The sequence below is a fragment of the Sus scrofa genome, chromosome X (genome assembly GCF_054392235.1).
Source record: "Sus scrofa isolate SSC_HxYL_T2T_F1_AM1 chromosome X, Sscrofa_HxYL_maternal_Yorkshire_Landrace_v2.0, whole genome shotgun sequence".
NCBI lineage: Eukaryota > Metazoa > Chordata > Mammalia > Artiodactyla > Suidae > Sus > Sus scrofa.
The window spans coordinates 92,794,191-92,820,381 of NC_139401.1; the positions used below are offsets into that span (position 1 = coordinate 92,794,191).

Genomic DNA, 26,191 nt, shown 5'->3' on the forward strand with positions numbered 1-26,191 from the left:
AATAGACACGGCACTTTCTCTGGTTCGAGCCTCTTTAATAGTTCTCTAAAGAAAGTGTGAGTTATTCTTGTTGTAACCAAGGAGATAAACTAAGCTTTTGTTCCATCATAAAGAAGCAATAACCTTTCAGTTCCCTTCATACTTCTCTACTTCAAATATCTCAACCACCTACCCAAACACCACCTCAGAAAACTCGCATTGCAGGAGAAAGGAAAGAGAGAGCACAGAAGAGAATGAGCATGGTAATGAAATCTTTTATTTGATTTCCAAACATTTTTAAATTCTTATATCATTAAAGAGAGCCTAGCCCTTAGCTAGACATAAGGATAAATGCCAATAAACTACATTGGCACTATAGAGTTAAAAGGCCAGCAATCAATGACCTGGGTTCAAACCCTCGCTTTGCTATTTACCAGCTCTTTAAACTCTAGCTACCTCTATGCCTCCATTTGCTCAGCTATGAAATGAAGGTGACAATACCTCTCTACTTCACAAGTTGGTTGAGGTGATCACATAAATATAGGAATACGTTAATGTAGGAATGTTCAAAAGCTCTAAGTGTATTACAAACATAGAAGCATTATCTGGGTTATGGAATTCTGACTATATCCTAGTCTCTATTGAATTGGCTTTTGGATTTAGTAGAGTACCTAAGAACTTCCATGGGCAAAGTTCTTGTGAAAATCCTTAGGAGTACTCAAGTGATAATTACTTGGTAACCTGGCCTCAGCCTTTTGGCTTGATGAGTATCCTGGCCACTGGCGCCTCATCATAGCCCCAACCCCTCTTCCCAACCCACATTACTACCCTGTGGCTGCACTGTCTCTGCCACCTGCCCTGAAATGTCCAAACACCAAGTGCAGCACAGTGATAGTAAGGGTTGTATAGCAGCTGCCCCTTATCATCCTTTGAGTCTCACCTGCCTTAATTCCTGGGGATGGAAAGTGATGATAGCCATCGTATGCCCTTGGCTATTGGTGCGGACTATAAGCTCACGCCAGTGCCCACCTTCATGGAATAGAAGGCAGGGCTCCATTGGGGACTGCCGAAGGAATATTTCATAGTACTAGGAAGAAAACAGTACTATTACACAGGTAAAACAAGCTCCATAGCTGATTATTCATACTAGCTGACTGTTACAGGCTAAAGTATACTCACCCCCAACCCCAATTCATATGTTGAAACCTCAGTACCTCAGAACATGACCAGATTTGGAGATAAGATCTTTAAAGAGGTGAGTAAGTTAAAATGAGGCCATTAGGGCGGACCCTAATCCAGTGGTTTCAGTGTGCCAGACTGCTACCCTAGTGGGTCCATCATACCAGTGGGCCCTGAGGGTAGTAGTGACCCAAGGAGGATTATTCTCAAGCCTTAAAAACCTAGTAGAATTTGTCCTGCTGAGTTTCAGATTTGCTTGGGACCCGTGACCCCATTCTTTCCAATTTGTTCCTTTCGGAATGGAGATGTCTATCCTATGCCTGTTCCACGATTATATTTGGGAAGCAGTTAACCTGTCCAGTTTCACAGCTAAAGAGGAATTCTTTTTTTTTTCTTTTTAGGGCCACACCTGCCCTAAAAAGAGGTTCCCAGGCTAGTGGTCCAATTGGAGCTATGCCACAACCACAGCAATGCCAGATCTGAGCCGCATCTGCGACCTACCACAGCTCACGGCAACGCCAGATCCTTAACCCACTGAATGAGGCCAGGGATCGAACCCACAACCTCATAGTTCCTAGTTGGATTCATTTCCACTGCTCTTCTGTGCCATGAAGGGAACTCCTAAAGAGGAATTCTATTCGAGAATGAATTATACCCTGACTGATACCTCTTATCCACACTTCATTTAGATAAGATTAAGGACTTAAGAGTTAATGCTGAAATGGGTTAAAAATTTGGGGCTGTTGGAACTAGGGCTCATGTATCTTGCATGTAAGGAGAACATGAATTTTGAGGTTCCGGGGGATAGTGTTATGGGCTGAATTGTGTCCCCGCTAGGATTCATATGTTGAAGTCTTGACTCCTAGTATCTCAGAATGTGACTGTATTTGGAAATAGGGCCTTTAAAGAGGTGATTAATCTAAAATGAGGCAGTTAGGGTGAGCCCTGTTCCAATCTGACTGTTGTCCTTATAAGAAAAGGAAATTTGGATACAGAGGCATCACAGACGCACACATGCACACAGAAAAGGCCATATGAGGACACAGCAGAAAGGTGGCCATCTTCAAGCCAAAGAGAAAGAAGGCCCTCCAAAGAAATGAAACCTGCTGACACCCTGATCTTGAACTTCCAGCCTCTAGAACCATGAGAATACCAGTTTACATTGTTTAAGTCATCCGGTCTGTGGGACTGTGTTATGGCAGCCCTAGCAAACTAATGCAGTATGATACAAGAAACATGATCCCTGCCCAGTGACCTTATAGAGGGATCCTATCCATTGTAGCCCTAACAGTATGCTCCATGAAGAGTCAGCGTTGTATCCTTACCCTAGTACATAACAGGTGCTCAATAACAGATGCTAATACTATACACACAATATGGAATATGATAATCTTCATTTGTGTGAATTCCTCCCGGTAGCAATTCCTAATATACTATTAAGCTGAACTCATGGATATGGAACCAAGTATAGGGAAACCATAGGTATAAAGGACCAACTATAAAGATATAGGCAGATTTTCAGAGTTCCAGTCATGGCTCAGTGGTAATGATCCCGACTGGTACCCATGAGGACACAGGTTCAATCCCTGACCTTGCTTAGTGGGGTAAGGGTCTGGGTTAAGGGTCTGGCATTGCCGAAAGCTGCAGTGTAGGATGAAGATGTGGCCAGATATGGCACTGCTGTGACTGTGACGTAGGCTGGCAGCTGCAGCTCTGATTCAACCCCTAGCCTGGGAACTTTCATATGCCACAGGTGTAGCCCTAAAAAGAGAAAACAAAATAAAATATATATATATTTTTTAAAAAAGAGTGAAAGGGCCCTATAGTTAAAATAACAGAATATTCCTATTAAAAAACCTTTCTAAAATGAAATAAAGGAATAAAAAGATGCAAATTTATTTAAACTCATTGTTCGACAAATTCTCCCTTCTCTCTCTCATGCATCATTTTCCTCCCCCACTACTGGATCACTCCCATCAATATACAAGCATGCTCTCACTCTCCGACATTTAAAAAGAAAAGGAGCTTCCGGAGTTCTTTCTGTGGCTCAGCAGAAATGAATCTGACTAGGATCCATGAGGACATAGGTTCAATCCCTGGCCTTGCTCAGCGGGTTAAGGATCCGGCGTTGCCGTGAGCTGTGGTGTAGGTCACAGACATGGCTCAGATCCCACACTACTGTGGCTGTAGTGCAGACCAGCAGCAACAGCTCTGATTCAACCCCTAGCCTGGGAACCTCCATATGCTGTGGGCGCAGCCCTAAATAAAGACGAAAAAGAAAAAGGAAATTTCTTAACCCTACTTTCCCCACCAGCCACTGTTCCATTTCTCTGCTCTTCTTTGCAGCAAAACTCAAAAGAATTGTCTAAATTCACCGCCTCCCATTTCTCTCCTTCTATTCATTAAATGGAATCATGTTCCCCGACCACTCCACCAAAACAGCTCCCATTATTGGTCACCAGTGACCTCTGTGTTATGCAGTTCAATGGTCAATTCTCAGTCAGCACTGGCACAGGTGATGAGCCTCTCATTGGTTGATTGTCTTCACTTCTCTTCCAGGACCCCACACTCTCCTGGTTTCCTCTGATCTCACTGGCTGCCCTTTCTTAGTCTCCTTAACTAGCTCCTCCCAGACCTCTTAAAATGGGAGTGCCCCCAGGCTCAGTCTCTGTTCCTCTTCTCTTTCTTCTCTACTCTCGCTCACTTGGTCATTTCTTCCAATCTCATGATTTTAAAATAACATCTACATGTCAACAACTCCAAAGTCTCTAATTCTTGAACCTCATCCTAACATATCTTATTTAACATATCCACGCAGATGCCTAATAGGTATGTCAAATGCAACATGTGCAAAACTGAACTACTAACCTCCACCCTTCAAATCTGCTCTACCAGTCTTTTTCATTTTAGTTGATGATAATGCCATTGTTCTACTTTCTCCTCTCAAAAACTTCAGTTTTTACTCCTCTCTTTTTCTTATACCTTTCGTTCAATCCATCAAGAAATCTTGTTGTTCTATCTTCAAGATATTATCCACTCCACTGCCCCTACCACTGGACTATATCATCTCTCACCTGGATTACCACAAGAACCTCCTAACTGGTCTATCTCTGCTTCTACCTTTCCCCACAACAATCCATATACAATATAATAGCCAGTGATCCTGTTTAAAACCTAAATCATATCATGAAATCCATCCCCCCAATTAGAACTTCCAATAGCTCAGAATAAAAGCCAAAGTCCCATCATAACTTCTGAGGCACTACATGATCTGGCCCTCAAGAACCATCTTACCTTATCTCCCACTACCTTCTGGGCCTACTTTCAGTTCCTCCGGAAAGCCTGCCACACTCCTATCTTAGGGCCTTTGCTATGGCTGTTTTCCTTGCCTCGAATGCTCTTCCCTCAGACCTCCACATGGCTGACACCCTCATTCCTTTAAGTCTTAATTCCAAGGTTTTTCAGCCTTGGCAGTATCATCAATTCTTTGTTATGGGAAGTTGTCCTGTGCAGGGTGTTTAACAGCATCCTTGGCCTCTACTTAGTAGATACCAGTAGCACCGTGCAAATATCCCCCAGTGGTGACAACTAAAAATGTCTGCAAACATTGCTAAATGCCCCCTGTAAAACTACTCCCAGTTGACAACTACTGCTTTATTCAAATGTCACCTTCTCAATGAAAACTACCTGGACCCCATTTAATTTTTTTTTTTGTCTTTTTATGGCTGTACCCTCGGCACATGGAGGTTCCCAGGCTAGGGGTTGAGTTGGAGCTATAGCTGCCGGCCTACACCACAGCAACAGTAATGCGGGATCCAAATCCTGCTGTATTTATCCCGTGGCATTTGTCTTAGTCTGTTTGGGCTGCAAAAATAAAAATACCATAAACAGTGACTTATAAACAACAGATATTTATGTCTCACAGTTCTGACTGGGAAATCCAAGGTAAGATACCAGCAGATTGTGTCTGATGACAGCTTCCTCACTGACAGCTGTCTTTCCACTATAACCTCACATGGCAGAAAGGACAAGCTAGTTCTCCGGGGCCTCTTTTATAACGGCAGTAATCCTAATCAGGAGGGCTCCACCCTCAGGACCTAATCACCTCCCAATGGCCCCAACCTCCTAATACTAATACCTCAGGGTTAGGACTTCAACACAGGAAATTTGGAGGGACACAAACATTCAGATCAGAGCTACACTTATCACCTTCTAACATATTATATCATTTACTTTATTATGTTTTTTTTTAAATCTGTCTCCCCCACCCCCTCCCACTAAAATGTAAGTTCCACAAGGAAAGGGATATTTTCTTCACTATTGTATCCTAAGCACCTAGAATAGTGGCTGGCATGAATGAAAGAAAGGAAAGGAAAGAACAGAGATAATAGGAGAGAAGATAACAAGAGCAAACAAATAAAGTCTTAAAAGACAGAAGGTGGGGGTTCCTGCTATGGCACAGTGGAAACGAATCCAACCAGTATCCATGAGGATGCAGGTTTGATCCCTAGCCTTGCTCAGTAGGTTAAGGATCCGGCTTTGCCGTGAGCTGTGGTGTAGGTCACAGGGTCACAGACTCGGCTCAGATCTGGCGTTACTGTTGCTGTGGCATAGGCTGGCAGCTATAGCTCTGATTTGACTCCTAGCCTGGGAACTTTCATAAGCCACAGGTGTGGCCATAAAAAGCAAAAAAAAAAAAATGATAGAAGGTAGACAGGAGTGGCAACTGACTTAGCAAGATGAAGAAAGCTGCATCTGGATTCCCTACAATGGGGGATCTGATGAGGTAAGGCTTATCTGCTCCACACAAGCCTGGAAAGGTTCAAACTTGAAGTGTAAGGCACTGCAGGAGGCAGAGATAAGGCACAGGGCTAAAATCAGGATTTTGTTGAGAAGTCAGAATATAACTGACTAGTAAAGAACTTCATTCTATCAAAAATTTCTATCCTTCTCTAGCAGGAAACAGGATTTTTTTTTTCCTCAGGAGAAAATGAACACACAAAGCTCTGAATTTGGAAATATGAGGCAGGTGGTAGAAGGGTGAAAATAGGAGGATTCAGTGTAAATTCTCTTAAGAAACTGAATGGTCTCAGATTAATGATCTTGTAAGACAGAAACATGGTTCCCACCCACAATTGCCAGTGATAAAGCCCAGAATCAATAATTTTTAAAGACCTCATTTTTTTTTTTTTTTTTTTTTTTTTTGCTTCTTAGGGCCTCACCCTCAGCATATGGAGGTTCCCAGGCTAGGGGTCCAATCAGAGCTGTACTGCTGGCCTACACCACAGCCACAGCAATGCGAGATCCAAGCCACATCTGCGACCTACATCACAGCTCATGGCAACGCTGGATCCTTAACCCACTGAGCGAGGCCAGGGATTGAACCCGCATCCTCATGGTTCCTAGTCAGATTCATTTCCACTGCACTGTGATGGGAACTCCTGAAGACCTCATTCTTCAATGTGAAGAGTTAAGCAAGTACCATTAACTATTTGATTAAAGCCTCCATTGCGAAAGACAATACCCAAAACAAACAGGAAAAAAATTCTTGAAGGAAGGAGAGAACTCAAAGAACAGCAAAAAAGCAAAAGATATATATATATATATATATATATATATATATATAATATTACTAACTAAAGATGCTATGCAAAAGAACAATCAGAGAACAAGAAAGAAAAAACTTTCAAGAAACTTTCACAAAAAGAAGAGCAAAAAGGGGAGTCTACTGTGGCTCAGTGGTAATGAACCTGACTAGTATCCATGAGGACGAGGGCAGGATTACTGGCCTTGCTCAGTGGGTTAAGGATACAGCATTGCCACGAGCTGTGGTGTAGGTTCCAGACATGGCTAGGATCCTATGTTGCTGTGGCTGGGGTATAGGCCGGCAGCTGCAGCTCTGATTCAACCCCCAGCTTGGGAACTTCCATATGCCGTGGGTGTGGCCCTAAATAAAGACAAAAAAGAAAAAAAAATGAAGAAGAACAAAAAGAAAAGAAATGGAAAATAGGAAAATGAAGAGATCACAACATGGCACAGCAGAAACAAATCTGACTAGGAACCATGAGGTTGTGGGTTCGATCCCCAGCCTTGATCAGTGGGTTAAGGATCTGGCATTGCCGTGAGCTGTGGGGTAGATTGTAGATGTAGCTCAGATCCTGCATTGCTGTGGCTGTGGTGTAGGCCAGCATCTATAGCTCCGATTTGACCACTAACCTGGGAACCTCCATGTGCCGCAGGGTGTGGTCCTAAAAAAAAAAGAAAAAAGAATGAAAATAGGAGAATGAATAGCAAGATTATAGAATCAATTCATGAAGTCCAAAATCCAAATAATAGAAGGTACAGAGAGAACAGAGAAAATGAGGGGAAGGATGTAATTAATGAAATAATACATCACAATGGTCAGAGGGGCCATCATCAAAAAAATCTACAAATAGGAGTTTCCGTCGTGGTGCAGTGGTTAACGAATCCGACTAGGAACCATGAGGTTGCGGGTTCGGTCCCTGCCCTTGCTCAGTGGGTTAATGATCCGGCGTTGCCGTGAGCTGTGGTGTAGGTTTCAGACGCGGCTCGGATCCCGAGTTGCTGTGGCTCTGGCGTAGGCTGGTGGCTACAGCTCCGATTAGACCCCTAGCCTGGGAACCTCCATATGCCGCGGGAGCCGCCCAAGAAATAGCAACAACAACAACAACAACAACAACAACAAAAGACAAAAAAAAATCTACAAATAATAAGTGCTGGAGAGAATGTGGAGAAAAAGAAACCTTCCTACACTGTTGATGGGAATGCAAATTGGCGCAGTCACTATGGAGAATAGCATTGAGGTTCTTTACAAAACTAAATATAGGAGTTCCAGGAGTTCCCGTTGTGGCACAGTAGAAACGAATCTGACTAGTATCCATGAGGATGTGGGTTCGATCCCTGGCCTCGCTCGGTGGGTTAAGGATCTGGCATTGCCATGGTGTACGCTGTGGATGCAGCTCAGATCTGGTGTTGCTGTGGCTGTGGGTGCAGGCCAGCAACTCCAGATCGGATTCAACCCCTAGCCTGGGAACTTCCACATGCAGCACCTACAGCAGTAAAAAGCAAATAAATAAATATAGGAGTTCCTGCTATGGCACAGTGGATTAATGATCCAGCTTGTCTCTGTAGAGGCATCAGTTCAATCCCCACTGGGCACAGTGGGTTAAGGATCTGGCATTGCTGTAGCTGTGACGTAGGTCATGACTCCAGCTCAGGTTCCATTTCTGGCCCAGGAACTTCCATATACCTCAGGGGCAGTGAAAAAGAAAAAGAAAAAAACTAAATGTAGAACTACCATATGATCCTGTAATCCCACTCCTGGCCATATATCCAGACGAAACAATCAAAGGAAAAGATATGTGCCCCTCAATACTCATAGTATTATCTACAATAGCCAAGACATGGAAACAACCTAAATGTCCATCAACAGATGAATAAAGATGTGGTACATATATACAATGGACTATTATTCAGCCACAAAAAATAATGAAGTAATGCCATTTGCAACAACATGGCTGGACCTAGAAATTATTATACTAAATGAAGTAAGTCAGACAGAGAAAGACAAATATATGATATCACTTACACATGGAATCTAAAAAAATGATACAAATGAACTTATTTACAAAATAGAAATAGACTCACAGACATAGAAAATATACTTCCAGGAGTTCCCATCATGGTGCAGTGGAAATGAATCTGACCAGGAACTGTGAGGTTCGGGTTCGATCCCTGGCCTTGCTCAGTGGGTTAAGGATATGGCATTGCCATGAGCTGTGGTGTAGGTCAAAGATGTGGCTCAGATTCTGCATTGCTGTGGCTGTGGCATAAGCCGGCAGCCATAGCTCCTATTAGACCCCTAGCCTAGGAACCTCCATATGCTGTGAGTGTGGCCCTAAAAAGCAAAAAAAAAAAAAAAAAAAAAAAAAGAAAGAAAAAAAGAAAAGAAACTTCTGGTCACCAAAGGGGATAGCAGATACACACTACTATATATAAAATAGAAACAAACAAGGATCACTTACAGCACTGGGAACTATATTCAATATCTTGTTTCATATATATGAATATATATACATATATATATGTATATGAATCGCTTTGCTGTACACCTGAATCTAAATCTACATGATAAATCAACTATACTTCAATAAAAAATAAATAAATAGGAGTTCCCATTGTGGCTCAGCAGTAACAAACCCAGACTAGGATCCATGAGGACTCGGGTTCAATCCCTGGCCTTGCTCAGTGGGTTAAAGATCCAGTGTTGCTGTGAGCTGCGACATAGGTTGCAGATGTGGCTCGGATCTGGTGTTGCTCTGGCTGTGGCACAGGTTTGCAGCCTCAGCTCCAACTCGACCCCTACCCTGGGAACTTCCACATTACATGGGTGTGGCATTAAAACAAATACATAAATAAATGAAAAATAAAACTTAAAAGTTAAAAAAGATAAAATGCAAGAAAATCTCCCATATCTGAAATTCCTGTTTTTAAGATTGACAAGGGCTAGAAAGTGCCCACAATGAGTGAATGAATAAGGGGCCACGTGGTCATGAAGTTTCAGAGATAAAGTGATTCCCTAAAAGCTTCCTGAGAAAAAAAGGAGGGGTAATATTATCTACAAAGGAATAAGAATTAAGAGTAGTATATAGACTTATACAACATTAGTGGCCAGATGACAATACAATCATGTCTTCAAATGTATTAAAGGCAAATGATCCAAACCCAGACTTTGAAATCTGTAAAAAGTCTCAGTCACATGTCAGGAAAGAACAAAGATATTTATAGACATGCAAAGACTCTAAAACTTTACTCTTAGGCACCTTTCCTCAAGAAACTAATAGCGGTTGTACTTCAGTCAAATGAGGATGTAAACCAGAAAAAGGATGAGAGAAGGTCTAAGGAACAGGGGGAAAGAAAGGAAAACAGCAAAATAAATCCCAAAATAATGCAAAGCAGAAGGCCTCAAGAGCCTAGGAAGGAGACTCCAGGAAAAAGGTCTTCAGGGAAAAAAAAACTAAATTCAAGTTTTTGATTATATGGAGAATATTGATGAATGTCTGACAGAGCTCTTAGAGCACTCACACACACACAAAAACTAGTAATAATTCATAAAAGTAAATCAATGAGAAAAAGGAGGTAATTATATAAGCCAATGAAAACAATTGTAACATCTATCATACTATAGGACTAAGCAGTTATGAAAGAAGAGAATGTGGAGAAAAGTATATTATTTTATAGAAATATATGAAGCATATAATTTTATGGAAAAAAAGATGCAGAACAGTTTAGCTATGAAAAAGGGAGATACAAATTTTTTTAAATAAACAAACAGTGAATTAAAATGTTATCCATAGAAGGAGGAAGGGAACTGGGTAGAGGGGACAGAAATAAAAGCTAGACCTCTCTAAATATATCTTTAGGAGTTCCCTGGTGACTCAGCAGGTTAAGGATTCAGAATTGCCACTGCTGTGGCACGGATTCGATCCTTGGCCCCAGAACTTCCACATGTCGTGGCTACTACCAGATCTATATATATCTATATAGATATATATAGATATATATAGATATACCTTTATTTTGTAGAGTTGACTTTGAAACCATGTAAATATTTTACAAAATTACCAACAAAAATTTAATCAAAAGGAGAAAATGAAAATCAATCCCTAAAATTTGAAAGCAAGCAGAATAAAAAAAAAGAATCTATGTATCAAGTGTCAAGTTGCTGATGTAACTACAATGAGATGAATTCCTTCAGAGTCACAAAAAAAAAAAATTTTTATGGCTGCACCCATGGCATTTGGAAATTCCCAGGCCAAGAACTGAATCTGAGCCATAGCCGTGATCCACACTGCAGCTGAAGCAACACTGGATCCTTTAATTCACACCTTTGCAGAGACCCAAGCTGCTGCAATCAGATTCTTCTTTTTTTTTTTTTTTTTTTTGGTCTTTTTAGGGCTGCACCCACAGCATATGGAGGTTCCTTCCCAGTCTAGGGGTAGAATTGGAGCTAGAGCCACTGGCCTATGCCACAGCCACAACAATACCAGATCCAAGCCACATCTACAACCCACACCACAGCTTATGGCAACGCCAGATCCTTAACCCACTGAGTGAGGCCAGGGATTGAACCCGAGTCCTCATGGATACTAGTCGGGTTCGTTAACCATTGAGCCATGACGGGAACTCCTGCAGTCAGCCTCTTAACCTACTGTGCCACACTGGGAAATCCTGGAGCCACAATAATTTGACAAAAAGAACTGGACAGAAATCCTGAGCTCTTTTTCAGTAACCATTTGTTAGTAATAACATTACTACTGTTGTTCTGAAATTACACCTAAAGAGTAGGATAGAAGAAGGCACCAGCAGGTAAAGGATCTGGCATTGTCTCTGTAGCAGCTTGGGTCTCTGCAGAGGCACTGGTTCAGTCCCTAGTCCGGTGCAATGGGTTAAAAGATCCAATGTTGCAGGTTGCAGCTGTGGCTCAGATCCAATCCCTGGCCCAAGAACTTCCCTATGCCACAGGTACGGCTAACAACAATAATAATAATAATGCTTTCTTTTAAAATTCAAACAGAGGTATTTACATTTCATATGACAAAATGCCTGGAATTTGCCTCCAACAAATCCAAAGGAGTTGGTGGTAAGTGGGTGAGAGTAAAGCTAAAACAAAATGGGCCAGATGCAGCTAGAGATTCTTAAGTCAGAAAGAGAAAGACAAATACTATATGACATCACTTATATCTGGAATATAATATATGGCACAAATGAAACTTTCCACAGAAAAGAAAATCATGGACTTGGAGAACAGACTTGTGGTTGCCAAGGGGGAGAGAGAAGGAGTGGGATGTATTGGGAGTCTGCGGTTAATAGATGCAAACTATTACATTTAGAATGGATAAGCCATCCTATTGTATAGCTCAGGGAACTATATCCAATCTCTTGGGATAGAACATGATGGAAGGTAATATAAGAATGTATATATATATATATATATATGTACAGCAGAAATTGGCACAACATTATAAGTCAACTATACTTTTAAAAAAATAAGTGGTGCTAAAGGCAGAAAAAAGTTGAGTAAGTTGGGGCAGAAAGTTTCCATTGAATTTGGCAAAATGGAGGTCACTGATGATTTTGGCAAGATCAATTTCTAGGGAGTTTGGGGGGACAGAAGCAAAAACCATCAGATTTTTTTGTAAAATGGGAGATACTTAATATGTTTATGAACTGAAAGAAAAGAGCCAACAGAGGTGGGGGAAAAGAGGTGAAGAAACAGGAAAAAGAGGGAATGAAATGAAGGAGCTATGATCTTGGGGAGGGAGGAGATAAATCCAAGAGGGTGTTTTAAAGAAGAAGAATAACCTTGGACTGACAGCATTTTAGTGAGATAGGAGGGAAGGAGGGCTAAGATTTCAGCACAATTGGTAGGGCAAGCAGCTAAGAGGAACTTCTCATCTGATGGTCTTAATTTTCTAGTGAAGAACTAGGCATCTGTCAAGAGCAAGGGTAAACGTGATGGGAGAGGAAATTTGAGGAGAGGTAAGAGTTTAGAACAGTCATTGAAGACAATGGGAGAAAAAGTTGATAAGGGTCATGTAGGAAGATTTCTGGACAATAATCCTATAATGGGAGCTGTGTCCTAGTCAGGAAATCCTGGAGGTCAAGATGGGTCCTATCAGGGAGTTCCCACTGTGGTATAACAGGATCAGCAGCACCTCTGCAGTGCCAGGAAACAGGTTCAATCCCCAGCCTGGGACAAAGCATTAAAGGATCTGGCATTACTGCAGTTGGTCACAGCTGCAGCTGGGATCTGATCCCTAGCCCGAGAACTCCATGTGCCATGGGTGGCCAAAAAAGAAAGAAAAAATTTTAAAAAAAGATGTGTCCTATCAGAAGGCACCACCCAAGTGTCATTAGGTGGATAGGTGCTGGTATGTACACACAAGGAATAAGTATGTCAGTTGGGAGTCTTGTTTAGCCCTCAAAAGCAAGGCTTTTCACTTTTTTTCTGCCTTTTTTTTTAAGGGCTACACCCACGGCATATGGGAGTTCCGAGGTTAGGGGTCGAATTAGAGCTACAGCTGCCAGCCTACACCACAGCCACAGCCAACTCAGGATCCAAGCTGCTTCTGCAACTTACACCACAGCTCATGGCAACAGTGGATCCCTAACCCACTGAGCAAGGCCAGGGATTGAACCTGCGTCCTCATGGATGCTAGTCAGACTCATTTCTGCTGAGCCATGACAGGAACTCCATTGACTTTTTTTTAAGTTCCATGAAGGAAGGCACCATGTTTGTTTGAGTTGCCACTGGATCCCCTGCACCTAGCACAGTATGAGGACTTAATAGGCACATAGCAAGTACTCAAGAAATAGTAAGGGCGTGAAATAGAAGGATGGGTATAAAAACATCTCAGAGGCCAACCTCAGGATGCAGATGTCTCACCCCCACTCCTACATCTCTCATATTTTTCAACTCTATTCTGCTGAAAACACTAGCTTTCCAGATATTTCAGACACCTGCCACTTGCTATATTCCCCTCTTTAATACCTCACTGTCCTAAATTTCCTTCCTATTAAATTCCTTGGATGCTTGACATTTGCAATAATGGATGCAGTTCTCTCGCCTCCCCTCCACTCTCTCCAAAATGAAACACTAGCAGTGTTCTCTCCACCGTTAAGAGGTACTCTTTCAGAACCGAACCCCTCCTCCCCTCCAGCACTAGAAAGGGCTCTATTATTAAAATGTCAGAGAAAAAGCTACAGAATGCAATGCCCGGGGTCATCTTCACCCAGCCTTTGTTCCTTATTACCTGTGCCACTTGATTGTGTTTCTCGGGGATATTTTTCAGATGGTTAGACTGTACACAGACAATGTTCCTGTCTGTGGAAAGAAAAAGAATTTGATTTGCATGGTTTTCTTCCTAAGAGATTATTTAGAAGAAAATGCCTGGCAAGCCAAATCCCTCTTCCAAAGAGGCATATGCAGATATGAAGAAGTAAAGTGCCTAATTCAAGATCAAGGCCATTTTTCAGAGAAAAACTGTTTCCTGGTCTGGCCATTAAAAGGCATATTCTTAAAGGAGCTAGTCCACAATATTTCCTCTCATGCCACAAATGCACAATAGGAGAATATCTGCTTTCTGTTCAGTTTAAGAGGGAAATAAAATGTAATGGGTTTTGTTTTTCTGTTAGTGAACAGCAGAACACTGACGTCATATACTCATTTAACTCAGCACACAGGGGAAAAAAAGGAAGCCAAGTGTCTGCCCTAATGAACTGTAGTTTAAGGCATATGGATATTAAACAGTGTGACTAATATAAAATGATGGTGTTTCAAGTGGATTTATTGGAAATGGGCAAATGGAAAGTTCAGGAATGGAATCTGGGAATGGATAGTGGAATTAAGTCTCAGAAATATGCAATCGTGATTTCCCTCACCAGCACTCACCTGCCCTACCAATTACTTTAAAGTGGATTTATCAGAGAAAGCTCTAGTTTTCAGGGTTATGGGGATGTGAAATAGAAAGGGCGTCTCTTGAATAAGCAGGAGACCTGCTCCCATCACAGAAAGTACATAAAATGATGATGACGATGATAATGAGAAAATAGCATCACCAGCATTAACATTTATGAAGTGTTGGGAGTTCCTGTTGTGGCTCAGTGGGTTAAGAACCTGACATTGTCTCTGTGAGGGTGCAGGTTCGATCCCTGGACTCGCTCAGGGGGTTAAGAATCCAGTGTTGCTGCAAGTTGTGGCATAGGTCACAAATGCGGCTCAAATCTGGCATTGCTGTAGCTGTGGTGTAGTCCTCAGGTACAGCTCCAATTCAATGAATGGCACAGGAACTTCCATATGTTGCAGGTACAGCCCTAAAAAGCAAAAAAAAAAAAAAAAAAAAAAAAATTTAAAGTAGAAAAGAAAAAAAATTTATGAAGTGCTTACCAGGCATTTTTGTTTGTTTGTTTTTGTCTTTTTAGGGCCACACTCATGGCACATGGAAGTTCACAGGCTAGGGGCCAAATGGGAGCTGTAGCCGCCAGCTTATGCCACAGCCACAGCAACCCGGGATCCAAGCTGTGTCTGCAGTCTACACCACAGCTCACAGCAATGCTGGATCCTTAACCCACTGAGTGAGGCCAGGGATGAAACATGCGTTCTCATGGATCCTAGTCAGATTCATTTCTGCTGAACCAGGATGGGAACTCCCCAGGCCTATGGCTTTTGGAGGAAGAAAGTGTGGGGGGATGGCAAGGAAGGGGATTGATTCCTAGCACTAAATTACAATGAGTACCCACCAAAAAGTATCCCAAATTAACCTCGTGATCGTGTTGTGCATCAAAGACTTCCAATTCAACCTTCTCCTTTAAAGCCTTTCCCCTCCCAATGACACTGTTCTCTACAGCCTCCCCTTTCCTCTCAGTCTTTGGTTTGTTATTTCTACTAGTCACGGCCTTCAACTGACCTCTCCAAGTTCCCAGGTAGTACCCCACGGTCTTTGGATTGCCATCTGGACCTCGGTTCACAGAGAAGGTGGACTTATTTCGGTAGCCATCAATGACAGGCTGGAGAAGGCAAAAGGGCAGGAAAGGGACAATAAGTCAAATAAAACCACAGAGGACAACAATACAAGGAATGAAAGAATGTTCTCTGGATGACAACGAATGATGCTTGGAAGGTATGGCATATGTGAAAGTCCATGGCTGAGAAGATCAAAGCATTCTGTAGACACTCCATAGAAGAAAGGAGTTACAATCATGCCATAGAGAAGGAGTTTGAAAACTTTTTCAGTACGCGACCAGAAAATAAATTATTTTAGGTTTTGCAGGCCATATGGTCCCTGTCCTATCCAACTCTGCCATGGTAGTCCAAAAATATCTGTAGACAATCCACAAACAAGTGAGCTCAGCTGTGTTCTGATAAAACTTTATTTACAAAGTCAAGCAGCAAAACATATATGTCCTCAGGGTCATGGTTCGCCAGTCTCTGCCACAAATTAAATTCTATCTCTCTGTGGCCTCATTAGAAGGTTTTCAAAGTTTGGAATCATTCTAAGGAGGTAGTAGTATACTGGTTGAGAAAGTGGGCTTTGTATCAGATTGACCTGAGTATAAGCCTCAGCTCTGGCACTTGCTAGATGTGTGTCCTTGGGACTTAATCTCTGTGAGCCCCAAGTATTCATCTGTAAACTGATAGTGTCTCTCCTTCAGTGTGACTGTAAACAGTAAACAAGACAATAATGCCTTTTACTCACTCAGCACAGGGTCTGGTCCCCAGCAAGCGCCCACTGGTAAGTATTGGCTAGTATTATTAGCTATTCAGGGGACTTAGTAGATAAAAGGATAGGGAAGTGGGAGCTTACAGAAGGTATAATAGGATGGAGACAGCAACACAGCCCCTCAGATCTAGGTGCAGCTGTTGTCACACTGACTCCATTGAGCATTTGAAGGTAAGATTCCAATCTCTGTAAAATTTTCTTCTGAGCTTCAAATTTCACCTGCAAAAGAATATAAGCAATGAAACAAAAGACCTCTGCAGTTGTTATCTTAAAGAATAGAAAACAGAGAGGATAAGAGAAGGCTGTCCTACGGATTCATGGGTCATGGTCTCAGCAGATAAGGAACTCGGAATAAGAGAATAGCAATAGGCCTAATGAGGTATCAGGAAAAGGTCAAGTGGGGCTCTTGTGTAAGCTCATCATTTTATCTGACCTTTCAGACTGAATATTCCAGCTATATGTTTCGTGCAGTACAGGAGAACGTGCAATGATAATGGAAATGTTCTCCATTGGTGTTATGTTCTATGTGATATGGCAGCCGACACTAGCTACATGTGGCTACTGAGCATTTGAACTGTGACTCAGGCGACAGAGGAACTGAATGTTTAATCTTCTTTTATTGTAATTAACTTCTACAGTCAGCTCTATCACATGACACAAGCATTCCTACATCACACTATGCAAAAATTACTCAAAAGAAATCACAGGGCTCATGGGAAAGTGAAGTTGGGCACACACATTCCAAAATTTCATCACTAACACACAGAGAAAAGATAGGAACCTAATAAAACTAGTCCAGTTTTATACATTAAATGGTTAAACAATGTATAAATACTACAATAAAGATGGCACGTTACTCTGATGAGGACCTGAAGTTTGCTCCTGGAAGTGGCTATCCACGTGTGAGTTATCATGAGCTGGTGAAAGGAGGATTAAGTGGGTGGGACAGAAAGTTCTCACAGCAGAGGTAAATGGGTGCGACTCATAACACACTTAATGAACTGAGGGAGCTGGGAGATGTCTGAGGTGTGTATGTGCAGGTTCACTGTATGAATCCTTATGCAGCTCAGTTAAGCCAGGGGCAAATCCCCTCTTTTACCCAGTGTTTCTGGCAGACAAAATCACTCCTAAGCAAATGTAAAATCTGCATTATGTTCAAATTATTGCCTAATAGATCAAGCCATTGGAACAGATTTTTATTTTTATTTTATTTTTATTTTTTACTTTTTAGGGCTGTACCTGCAGCATATGGAGATTCCCAAGCTAGGGGTCCAATCGGAGCTACAGCTGCTGGCCTACACCACAGCCACAGCAACGCAGGATCCGAGCCTCATCTGCGACCTATACCACAGCTCATGGCAATGCCAGATACTTAACCCACTGATCGAGGCCAGGGATCGAACCCACAACCTCATGGTTCCTAGTAGGATTCGTTTCCACTGCGCCATGACAGAAACTCTCAAATTTTTGTTTTTAAAGCAAGCATTATAGCAGAATTCACTGTATTTAAGTTTAAATAGCCACATGTAGGTAGTGGCTACCATGCTGGAAAGTAGGGCTATATGTATGACACAGCAAGAGCACTTGCTACTCACACACACAGAGCTCTAAGAATAACCATAAGAACAAAAAAAGCAAAGAAGAAAGGAAACAGGTATTTGGATATACAGCTCTAGAGTTTGGAAGACATAACTGGCCTGAAGTGAAGATTTCAGAGTCATTAGCATGTTGAGTTTAAAGACCCTTTGGGGCCTCTGGGTAGATTTGTCAAGCCAAGCTTCCTACAGAGTTCTCTTGCGCTGTAGTGCATTAAGGCTCCGGCGTCGTCACTGCATCGGCTTGGGTCATTGCTGTGGTGTGGCTTCAATCCCTGGCCAGGAAATTTTCAAATTGGCCAAAAAAAATGCTTCCTATAAGTCTAGCACCAGTCACCTGGTGGAATGGGAGAGTGAAAACTTAAGCTGGATACCTACCTTGAGCTGTTCTTCATAGCTCAGCCTCCAGAGTGGTGTCACAACATCAGCCAGCCTTGAATGAAATAATCCAGGTACTTCATTCATTATGTAAACATGTACTGCACACCTACTATGCATAAATACTTCCTGCCACCATTTTCTCTGGCATTTTACTTATTCAGAAGACCTAACTCTCATGCCCCCTGGGGAAACAGAGTCTGGGAGAAGAGCCCATTTTGGTGCTATCTACTTAACAAAGCAGAACAGATGGGCAAACCTAATATAAGAAAAACCCAGATTTATCAGAAGGTAATTAATCTTATTACAAAAAGGCTTCACTGTTGGGTTCCTTTAAATAGCTCACCTCCCTAATGCTTTTAAAGTATAATTTAATTTAGAAAATACATTTGTTGCATAAAATGAGGTATATTTGTGTTTGAATGGCTGCAATGGGACTCTTCATTTCTAATCCATCTAACCTCTGACTCCCTGCTTTTCAGCATACCTGCCCTGGACCTTTTTAGAGATATGGTCCCCATTTAATAGGCCCTTTCTGACAGTAACACACATAACAGCAAGGAGAAAATTTTCTGCAGTCCAAAAGCATTTCCACCAACATCCCTTAGATGTCTGAGGTTTGCCCTGGGTATCCTACCTGAGCTGCTTCCATGAATCTCTGAAATGCCACACTGTTTGTCAGGAATACAGAACTTCAACAGGCCTGGAGATTCAGACTTGTTAAGAGGAAGGGATATCAACCAGGGCCTTACCTTTCCTGCCAGGAACCATCTAGTGGCCCACAATGTCTTGGTTTCTTCTGACTTTTCTGTTGTCCTCTTTGATGCTTCTTGGCTACCACATGGGTGAAGTTTCCCTTACACGCTGAGCCCAGAAATAGCTGTGACCAAGCTGGAGACTTTGTGGCACACCAGGGGAACAGTCCCGGTTTGGAGAAGGGACCCACCCTGGAGAGGAAGCATCTCAGGCTGTGCATCAGGACCTTAACACCTGCCAATCACAGAAACACTAAAATTCACCTGCCTGAAAGGTGGGCAAACAGAAGCTGGGAAACAGAGGCACAACCGCCAAAGCCCTTCATTCATTTACAAACCTTAGAGAAACCCAGCAATGAGTACAGTGCCTGGAACAGAGTCAACACTTGGAAGAACTGAATTTATTGCACACCATACGCACTGGCTTAGGCTCCCAAAAGATGAAGAAAAGAGGAGTTTCCATTGTGGTGCAGCAGAAACGAATCCAACTAGTATCTATGGGGATGTGGTTTTGATCCCCAGCATCGCTCAGTGGGTCGGGGATCCAGCGTTGCTGTGAGCTGCAGTGTAGGTCGCAGACGTGGCTTGGATCTGGCGTTGCTGTGAGCTGTAGTGTAGGCTGACAGGTGTAGCTCCAATTTGATCCCTAGCCTGGGAACTTCCATATGCCGTGGGTGTGGCCCTAAAAAGCAAAAATAAATAAATAAACAAGCAAACACATAAATAAATAATTGTTTTTAAAAAAGATAAGGAAAAGATAGTTCTAGTCCTCCAGGAAAGAGTTCAACTCTCTGGATACACTTCTATGGCCAGTCCCTCTCCATCTTCTGCCCTCCCACTCAACAACCAACCCATCAACTAATATTTATCTATCTTTAGTAAGTGCTTACTACATGCCAGGCACTATGCTACACTAGATGCCAGAGGGGTTACAACGGCTATATTCTAATTGAGAAGATCAATAGATAATACATAACACAATATGCCTGGTTCCTGATGAGTTCTCAGGAAAGGCCTCCCAGAGCAAACAGGCCTTGCACCAGGTCTTAAAGGATGGCACAAAGGTGAACCAGATATTTGGAAGAGAGTGGCTAGACCAGTCCAGCTAAAATGGTAGCTCATTTTAGGGAATAGTGGAAATAAGGCTAAAAAGTTACATCAACAGGAGATCTGGAAGAACTTTAATGCCTGAATAAAATATGCACTTTATTGTGAAGGCAAAGGGAGTTGATAGAGGCTTCATGTAGTAAAGATGAAATATGGAAGTTTATAAAAAGCAAAGTCATGTTTGAGGCATGTGTTTGAAACGGGAGGGAAATATCCAAATGGATATTGCATCTAACAAGCAAGTAGAGAAGCAGTACCACAGGTCAGGAGAGAAGTCAAGGCTAGAGATTTGGTCAAGTGTCCAAGAGAAATACAAGCTTTAGGAGTTCCCATTATGGCACAATGGAAACGAATCCGACTAGGAGCCATGAGGTTGTGGGTTCAATCCCTGGCCTCGCTCAGTGGGTTAAGGATCTGGCGTTGCCATGAGCTGTGGTGTAGGTCACAGACATGGCTCAGTTCTGGCATTGCTGTGGCTATGTTGTAGGCTGGCAGCTGCAGCTCCAATTTGACCCCTAGCCTGGGAACTCCATATGACACGGGTGCAGCCCTAAAAGAAAGAAAGGAAGAAAGAAAAAGAAAGAAAGAAAGAAAGAAAGAAAGAAAGAAAGAAAGAAAGAAAGAAAGAAAGAAAGAAAGAAAGAAAGGAAGAAAGAAAGAAAGGAAGGAAGGAAGGAAGGAAGGAAGGAAGGAAGGGAGGAAGGAAGAAATACAAGCTTTAAATTAAAAAAAAAAAGAGCTTTTAGTAAAGAGAAGAATAAAATGACTAAACCTGGGACAAAAGCAATACTTGGAAAGCAAGAAGAAATGCTGGTGACCTGGGAGAACCAGGAGAGTGTGGAACTTGGAGGCCAAGGGAGATGCCTTTTGGGAAAAGCACTGATGCATCCAGTAAGACTCAGGCCAAAGAAAAGAGGGGGAAATAAGGCAATGGGAAGTGGAAGGAAGTCAGGACAAATGAAGTTTGAGGAGCTTAGGCACACAGACACTAGAGTCAGGCAGACCTGACTGGTCCCCTGGCTCCACGGCTTACTAGCGAGGTGGCCTTTGGCAGGTTAATCATTCTTTCTGACCTTCCTTTTTTTCATCTGTAAAATGGAAATAATAATAGCACTTGCCTCATAGAGTGGTTGTTAAGAGTTAAAAGACAACTAACAAAAAGCACTTAGCAGGAGATTAAATACAGATGATGTTTGTAAAGCTCTGAACACAGCATTTCCAGTATCTGGGAAAAACTCAGTAAGTGTTAATTATAACTGTCATGATGTTTAAGGATAGTATGGGACTGAGTGGAGGTGGCAATTAAAGGAGGGAAGCAGGGGGGAAGGAATAATGGGAGTAACTGTGAGTCAAAAGCTGAAAGAATTAGAACAGGTGAAGGGTCTCACTTTGGAAAGAGGAAGGAATTCCTCTTCCTCCAACACAGGACTCTAAGTTGTTGCCTATTTACATTATAGTGCCTGACCATAGATGGGTAACTTTTTTGAGTACCCAATTCATGTAAATGGTCTTGGCCAGACACCTCACTGATAGGTTTTGACATAACGTTTTTTTTGCTCTTGTCCTCTACCTTGGATCTCATCCCAATGTTAAGTCATACCTTAATTAGAATTAAATATATTTATTTTAGGGCTGAACCTGCAGCATATGGAAGTTCCGGGAGCTAAGGCTCAAATTGGAGCTACAGCTGCCAGCCTATGCCCTGGCCACGGCAACACCAAATCCAAGCCACATCTGCGACCTACACCACAGCTTGTGGCAACACCAGATCTTTAAACCCACTGAGTGATGTCAGGGATTGGACTTTCATCCTCAAGGACACTATGTCAGGTTCTTGACCCACTGAGCCATAATGGGAACTCCTATTTATTTATTTATTTTTTTGGCCACATCCACAGTATATGGAAGTTCCTGGGCCAGGGATCAAATCTGAGCCACAGCTGCAGCAACACTGGATCCTTAACCCTCTGCACCAGGCAGGGGATCAAACCCGCAGAGACAATGCTGTATCCTTAAGCTGCTGCACCATAGCAGGAACTCCCAGAATGACATATATTTAAAATCCATGTATGGAATAGATTTATTCACAAAGATTCTTCCACGGCAAAAAAGGGAACCCTCCTACACTGTTGGTGGGAATGTCAGTTGTTATAGACACTACGAAAAGCAGAATGGAGATCCCTCAGAAAACTAAGGATAGAATTACTATATGATCCAAAAATTCCACTCCTGGGTATATATCCAGACAAAATTATAATTCAAAAAGATACATGCACCCCTATGTTCACTGCATCGCTATTCACAGTAGCCAAGACATGGAAACAACCTAAATGTCCATTGGCTGATGAATGAATTAAGATTTGGTACATACACACAATGGAATACTACTCAGCCATAAAAAAGGACAAAATAAGGCCATTTACAGCAACAAGGATCCAACTAGAGATTCTCATACTAAGTAAGACAGAAAAAGAAAGACAAATACCATATGATACCACTTATATGTGAAATTGTAACCGAGCAGGACCCTGGTGAAAGTTCTAACAGAAATAAATTTAAGCTAGCCCAGAATTCAGGTGTTAGTGATACCAAACTCCACTCAACTCCCAGGAAGGGGCAAGTAGTTAGGAACATGGGCTCTGGGGCTGTGCTTCTCACCAGCTTGGTGACTTTGGGCAAGTTAATTAAGTGCTATGAATCTCAGTGTCACCATCTATACAAATAGGACTGCTAACACCTAGCTTTCAGGGTATGGTATGAAGAATTACATGTGCTCACTTATATAGGAAGTTCTCAGGACTATGCCTAAAACAGCAGCTACTCAATGTGTGTCACAGCCGTGCCTCAGGCTCTGATTCGAAGCATGTCACTTGAATTCCTTGTAGCTCAATGTGTCCCACCTGAGAAACGGCGAGATATAATCATGCGTGTACATGCTGTGAGGATAAGAACAATTATGTGGAAACTTAAAAAACAACACACAGGCAATTCCCATTGTGGCACAACAGAAATGAATCTGACTAGTATCCCTGAGGACTTGGGTTCGATCCCTGGCCTTGCTCAGTGGGTTAAGGATCCAGCATTGCCGTGAGCTGTAGTGTAGGTTGCAGACGTGGCTTGGATCCCACCACTGCCATGGCTGGCTGGCAACTGCAGCTCTGATTCGACCCCTAGCCTGGGAACTTCCATATGCCATGCGTGCAACCCTAAAAAGCAAAACAAACAAACAAACAAAAAACCAAAACAAACAAACAAAAAAAAATAGCATACAAACTTTCCTACCCTCTGCATTAGTGTCTGCTCAAGTGTAGCAAGCTAAGGCCTTCCCTGGACCACCTGTCAATACTATCAAGTGTGGGACCTATGATAGACCTTTTCCAAGGTGAGATAAATGTGTGTGTTTGATAGGAGGAAAAGCAAAAGCCAGAGAGAGGAAATGTGTGAAGGGGCAGGAGACAAAGAATGGTTTGGAGGGCGAGACTCAGGCGGCCCAGTGCCTCCAGCAGACAGAGAAGTACGAAGGCCCATTTAGGGGTTGTCAGAGGAGGGGGGACAAGGGAACTGAGGAATCTGAACACAGCTATCCCTACCCCATGACATGGAAAATTTTTGGTGAATGTGTGGGCCCTCTCCCTGGTGACTGACATGGTAACCATGCTCCCCTTGCCCTAGACCCCTTGTCCTTATAGGTTTCTTTTTCCAGATTACCAGGCATAGGAGTTCCCATTGTGGTACAGCGGAAATGAATCCAACTAGCATCCATGAGGATGCAGGTTCCATCCCTGGCCTCGCTCAGTGGGTTAAGGATCTCACGTTGCCGTGAGCTGTGGTTTAGGTCACAGACACGGTCAGATCCTGCATTGCTGTGGCTGTGGCCAGCAGCTGCAGTTCCGATTCGACCCCTAGCCTGGGCACTTGCATATGCCACCGGTGCGGCCCAAAAAAAAAAAAAAAAAAACCAGACATAGTCTAAGAAAGGACTCCACTATTCCAGGGTGCCAACCAGACATCTATCTCTCCTGGTAAAGAGCCTCTCATCATACTTGGTAATTTCTGTAATGAAATATATTTTTCGGAGTTCCCGTCGTGGCGCAGTGGTTAACGAATCCGACTAGGAACCATGAGGTTGCGGGTTCGGTCCCTGCCCTTGCTCAGTGGGTTAACGATCCGGCATTGCCGTGAGCTGTGGTGTAGGTTGCAGACGTGGCTCGGATCCCGCGTTGCTGTGGCTCTGGCGTAGGCCCGTGGCTACAGCTCCAATTCGACCCCTAGCCTGGGAATCTCCATATGCCGCGGGAGCGGCCCAAGAAATAGCAACAACAACAACAACAAAAAAAAAAGACAAAAGACAAAAAAAAAAAAAGAAACATATTTTTCTAGGTGGCACAGTAATAACAGTCAGAGTGAGTTATAGTTGTTCGTTTCTTGATGTCAGAGGGGGCATTTGTTCACAGAAAAGACTATTTTGTTGTTAAAGTTCTTTGTTTTAAATAAATGCTTGGGTTCAAAAAAAGAAAAAAAGTGTGTAATAACTGCTCCATTTCTGCCTCAGGAATTGATCAGAAAGGGACTCAGGATCCAGAGCTGCCAAATAGGAAGGTAGACTAACTTTTTCAGTCTGGAATAGCTAACCAGTCTGAAATGCTCAGAGGGGTTCAAAGCAGAGACTACGTGGTAGGTCTGATCCTCCCAGAGCCAAGATCTCCTTAGAGCAAAATGTTCACCCACTGAAGAGGATACTGCTTACACTCTCCGTTCACCCTTCCTACAGTTGGCCTGGCCCCAAACATGGTTCCTGGCTAAACCTGATGGACAGAGGGGGTTGCTGCTCCGTCCTGACTGCAGCCCCTTCACCAGCCCCTCCATCCCTGTCTTCTCTGGGCAAATTCTGTCCACCGCGTTTGTAAGAAGGGTAACATGGAAGAAACACTTGGAAAGGCTACCCTTGAACTTGGGCCGGCTGAAGGGCCTGGGGAGCTGGGAAGGGGTAAGGCAGAGGTCAGAGCACAGGTGAATGCTGGGCTGGACGTGACTACACGCAGGCCTGTCTTTCCAACTCCTGGCGGCCCGGGCAGTTTGGCGCAGTAAACAGTTTTCTGTAGTGTAGGGGATAAATCGAGTTTTCGGACACTCCAGGTACCCCTCCCTTACCTTCGTAACCAATCCTCTTACAAACCGGAGGCAGGTCATGAAGAGATCAGCTAAGGGCCGGGATCGCAGCCACGGGAGAGAGTCACTTCCTGGTGCGCCCGGCGCCTTGACTCCCGACGCGCACGCACCCAGCCCGGGGCGGGCGCGGAAGGACGCGGGGTTCCCACGGGGCACTAGCGGGCCCGGCCCCAGGCAGCACGTCTCAGGAAGCCCTCCTCCGGCTTTGCCCGGCGCACTTCTCTAGAGACCCCCCCCCCCATAGCTCTCATAGCCGGGCTTTTTGCCTCGCGCCTTCCTCCCAAGTTCTCCTCCCCACCCCATTCTTCCGCGCGACCCGCCCACTGCCTGCTCTCCTCACGTTCCCATTGGTGAATCTGGATAAACCTCCAAAAGTCACTTAGAAATTCGCACTAAAGCGTAAACAGAGCTATCCCCGTCGAGGGTATTTGCAGTTTAACCCTTTCAAACAAAACAAGAGTTTCTAAGGGTAGAATTTCAGGCATCGGATCCATAATGGATTGGAAGATTGGGAGGTGAAGAGTGGGATGATTTCCTCAAATTGCAACTTTTTTTAAAAATCACCCCTACTATGGATCATAGGGTTTTTCAGGCTTTCGCTCACCCTTTATTTTCTATTATATCAGAAAAATATTGTGTTACTATGACAAGGTAAACCTGGTAAGTGGATTCCATGCAGGGCTACTAAATCTTAAAACCTAGGAAGAATTGTTTTTCTTCAACTACA

The 26,191-nt window shown here is 43.1% G+C and overlaps 1 protein-coding gene across 13 annotated transcripts in view; it reads right to left on the reverse strand.

Annotated features, from left to right (window-relative positions):
* The window catches only part of TRMT2B (tRNA methyltransferase 2 homolog B), a 104,259-nt gene extending 78,496 nt beyond the window's left edge, over nucleotides 1-25,763 (reverse strand). For 6 of the 13 annotated variants that reach the window (XR_014834792.1, XR_014834799.1, XR_014834794.1 and 3 more), the window contains exons 1-7: nucleotides 25,447-25,763; nucleotides 19,186-19,423; nucleotides 18,434-18,488; nucleotides 16,545-16,679; nucleotides 15,648-15,747; nucleotides 13,995-14,065; nucleotides 920-1,066 (exon numbers count right to left, since the gene is read on the reverse strand). Coding sequence is in view for 7 of the 13 variants with exons in the window: in XM_085006853.1 (XP_084862979.1) it covers nucleotides 920-1,066; nucleotides 13,995-14,065; nucleotides 15,648-15,747; nucleotides 16,545-16,679; nucleotides 18,434-18,488; nucleotides 19,186-19,409 (732 nt within the window). In the remaining 6 variants the exon portion in view is untranslated. Of the gene's footprint in view, nucleotides 1-919; nucleotides 1,084-1,158; nucleotides 1,371-13,994; nucleotides 14,066-15,647; nucleotides 15,748-16,544; nucleotides 16,680-18,433; nucleotides 18,489-19,185; nucleotides 19,424-25,446 lie in introns of those variants that run through there. The other 7 variants (XR_014834795.1, XR_014834796.1, XM_085006854.1 and 4 more) reach the window with 4 other exon arrangements.
* Between the last annotated feature and the right edge of the window lie 428 nt (nucleotides 25,764-26,191).